This window comes from Mya arenaria, chromosome 15, assembly GCF_026914265.1.
Source record: "Mya arenaria isolate MELC-2E11 chromosome 15, ASM2691426v1".
Taxonomy (NCBI): domain Eukaryota; kingdom Metazoa; phylum Mollusca; class Bivalvia; order Myida; family Myidae; genus Mya; species Mya arenaria.
This window is the reverse complement of record NC_069136.1, coordinates 1,569,476-1,573,502: the sequence shown is the minus strand read 5'-3', so window position 1 is coordinate 1,573,502 and position 4,027 is coordinate 1,569,476. Positions and strand designations below refer to the sequence as shown.

Below are 4,027 nucleotides of genomic sequence, written 5' to 3'. Positions count from 1 at the left end.
CCCGGGACTTTCTGATCAAAAGTCCGATACGTGCAATCTGTGTTAGCAAGTGCGCGTTTTTGTCGAAACCGTGCATGTGCTCAATAAAACCGGAAACAACGTCATATAAAATACAAATGCAGAAGATCGATGCAACTAAGGAGAAGACATGATTATTCGCAAGAAAAATGGAAAATTTACCAAAGAAACACCAAGAAACGGATGCAGAACCTCGTACAGATTCGTAAGATAGGCGAGTGTAACTTGGAAGGAAGACGAGTTGTTGAATTAAAGATTTTAATAGACGGCTTGAAAAAATGCTTCAAGTGCGCGGGACAGTTGTCGCTTACGAACATAACATCAGAAACTAAATACGGTCTTGGGAGTATTCTTCATATAAAGTGCATGTCATGTCTGGCTGACAACACAGTGCCGACTGGAAAACGACACAAGGCTAGTAATCACAAAACCGGAACTCGATGCTTTGATGTAAATACAAAGTTAGCTGCAGGTAAATATTTCTTTCGAAAATTACAAAAATAAATCTGAGTAATAGTTTGCTGCAGTTTTCAGTATGCATAAATATTAATATTATCTTAATGAATGTTACCTCTCAAAAATCCCTAATTAACGCCAAATAGGTTGTACATATGTTTTGAAATGCTTCGATTCTTTCAGCCATGATCAACGCAGGCATTGGGGAACAACAAATGAATAATATTCTTGCCTACTTGAACCTCCCTCTTGTTAATAAGAAGACACTCAAGAACAGGGAGCGAGAAATCGGCGAGAGCATTGAGGCAGTTGCCGCCCAGTCATGTTCACGTGCAGTGAAAATTCGAAATTCTGAGTAACTAGTCATACATTACAAATGGATTATTATAAAGTTATGGTATAAAACATAACTGTACTTAATTCAAGTAAAAGCATTCCAATGATGGATATAATTGAACTAGAAGCTTAGTTATACAAGTGGCCGTATTCCAAACACCATCACATCGCTTACGGGAATCGCGATATTTGGAGAGGAAATGTTTTATAACATGACACCGGTTGGGTCTACGGACGTGTTTACTGGCCTGTCTACGTTTTCTGAGTGGTTGAAGATATTTAAAAACCCCGTCATAATAGCCCACAATGCAGGTTTTGACACTAGAGTATTAATAAATAGCTTCCTGCGTTGTAGTGTAAGCCATTCGCATATTCATGGTTTTGCGGATAGTTTAAAGCTGTGCAAAGCAATATTTCCAGGACAATCATGTTACAAATTATCTGCTATCGTGCAAAACGTATTGAAAATTGACTTCAATGCCCACAACGCGGAAGCTGATGTTGCCGCCCTCGGAGCCCTGCTTCAAACAGTTGACACCTTACCACAGAAGCTGCAGATAACGCCATTACAAGAAGCTCAATATAACCTTAGCAGGCTTAAAAATGAAAATAACTACCTGCGGACATATGATATTTATATCATTGCAAAGGCATTAACAAAAACCGCAGCAAAAGTATTGGCCGGTAATAATAATAATAATAATAATAATAATAATAATAATAATAATTAGCATTATTATTATTATCATTATTATTATCATTATTATTATCAGTAGTAGTCAGTATATAGACGTTTAACGTAATAAAATATGCTAGTTATTTCATTATAACCAATGACGTCGACGTTCAACGGAACATAAAGTCGTTTACTTTGAAATTACGTGTTGTTTATATTGTGACGGTTAATATTGCAAAAATTTACTTATTTTGACGTTGAAGACAGCAAGGGTACGTTAAAAAACGAAGAAAATGAATATTAAAAATGCTGCAGAGTTTTTCTGATATTTCTAATTTATCTTTCTTGTGTGTGCAAATATAAAATTGAAAACGTATTATGCTTGTTTCATTTTATATTTATAGCAATTAACATGTTTTTTTTCGATGAGATTTAAATATTTGATGACGCATTTTACCATGAAATTAAAGAAATTACGGTGCCATATAAGATAGCTGGGTTTTGCACTAACCTTCATCGGAAAGGTATTTTATTTCGCATAAATGGTTAAAGGGTTAAAGGAAGCTTAGCACTTTATGCTGACCAGTTTTAAGTACATTTAGAAAATATTTATTTTTAACTTCGAAAATTGGTTGAGCAACGTATCTCTCTACCTTAAGTAAATCTCATGTTGAATCTTAATATAATGCAGTATGTCCCTGTTGCTTTTGGAAAATACATCTAGATTCCTTCTTAAGAGGTCTATTATTATTTATTTATTTTTTTGTTATTCAGTTATATCTTCACCGTTGATCTTTATCTGTTCAAGAACATAATCTTCATCATTATCTGTCTCAATCTTTGGATTTTCAACCGTCACTGTCTGGTTTTCACAAAGTACGGTCTTCGGTGAAACAGCTACTGTGCGAACAGTACGATTACTAACATGCACATCAATAAATTTTGTTCTACGAGGCTGAAAACTGGATTGATATCGATGTCCGGTGGTAATACTGAAGCCTCTGTAGGTTCTGTGATTACACAACATGCAGTAAAATCAACTTCTTCATCTATGTACCCTTTTATACAAAGTGTTGAATTTGGCTTAATGAATACAGTCTAATCTTCAGCTTATTTTACAATACATATTTTGTTTTTCTTTCTTTACAATTGTTTATTTCTAATGTTTAAAGATTTAAATCCCAAATAATTTACAGTGTCCAATTTAATTGTTTGCAGATATCTCTCACCATCCTTTTCTTTGCAGCTATATAGAAGAATTTAGAGAATGTTGGTATCAATTTAAATATCGCTATTTGTTTCTCAAACAATAAAAAATAAATTTTCTTGACTTTCTGGCGATGATATTCCTAGTAATTTGAAATTCAGGCTTATGAATCCAAAATATGGCAAACATTTTCAGCTTCAGCATTCAGAGCAAAACTTAAAGGTTCAATTTCATATTCACAGAAATGCTTTTCATAACATGATTTGCAACTTCCTGTATCAATCACACATTTGGTAGTGTTATTTTCTTTTTGAAACCTTATTTCATTTAGTGTCAAGTAACACGTTCTATCCTTCGTAATGACGTCTCCTATTGTTTCCGTTTTGCGTTGTCGGTCACTTATTAACCGTCCAACAGTTTTGTTTCTATCTACTTGTTTACTTTCTATATCCGGAGATGTTCATCCAAATCCAAGACCAGCTTCCAATTCGGACGACCTAGATACTTCAATTCTTTCATCATTTTACAGCGACTTAATCAACAGCGGGCTCAGCGTTGTGTATCTCAATATTCAGAGTCTACGATCAAAACTTGAACTTATCGGTCGAACTTCAAAACTATGATATTCTTATATTTTCTGAAACCTGGCTTTCCCCTGAGGTATCCAGCGAAAATATAAAAATTGCCAATTTTAGCCATCCATTCCGTTGTGACAGAGTAGGTAGGCCGGGAGGCGGGATCGAAATTTACGTTCGTGATGGTATCACAGCTACCGAAAGGACTGACCTGTCTGAAAACGGTATAGAGGCCATATGGATAGAAATTAAAAATCATTAGGAAAAAAACTATTGGTTAGTGGATTCTATCGCCCCCAAACTCTAACAATAACCTATGGAAGACAGCTTTGATCAAGCATTTGACTAAGCCGCCGATGACATTCTTATCGCAGGCGATTTCAATATTAACCAATTAATTCCATCCAACAAACTTTCAAATATGATTTATTTGTACAATGCACATCAATTAATAAATAATCCCACTCATTTCACAGAACATTCGAACAGTATTATTGATGTATTTATCGTAAAACATGCACATAATGTAATCTCCAGCTTCGTATCAGATCCTATCACCCCAGCTCTAACAATATATCACTGCCCAATAGGCTGCGTACTAAAATTCACAAAATTCAAAACAAGCAATTATAAACGCCACATATGGCTTTACCACAAGGGTAACTATGGCGAATTCCGAAATAAATTGCAAGCAGCAAACTGGGAAACCATTCTTAACTCAAACAACATCGATCAGACAGCATCCACTATATTAGATAC

At 34.9% G+C, this 4,027-nt stretch overlaps 1 protein-coding gene across 1 annotated transcript; it reads left to right on the top strand.

Annotated features, from left to right (window-relative positions):
* Positions 1-201: 201 nt before the first annotated feature.
* Positions 202-943, top strand: LOC128220052 (uncharacterized). Its single transcript, XM_052928304.1, has 2 exons — positions 202-490; positions 658-943. The coding sequence occupies exons 1-2, from the start codon at positions 202-204 to the stop codon at positions 831-833; spliced, it is 465 nt and encodes a 154-aa protein (XP_052784264.1). The 3' UTR covers positions 834-943.
* The last annotated feature ends 3,084 nt before the right edge of the window (positions 944-4,027 follow it).

What these genes read in the sequence shown, in the direction of transcription:
- LOC128220052 (XM_052928304.1), top strand. Translation starts at nt 202, where the DNA reads ATGCAGAACCTCGTACAGATTCGTAAGATAGGCGAGTGTAACTTGGAA. An exon ending in AAATACAAAGTTAGCTGCAG is followed by an intron (nt 491 to 657) that starts GTAAATATTTCT and finishes CGATTCTTTCAG; the next exon opens with CCATGATCAACGCAGGCATT.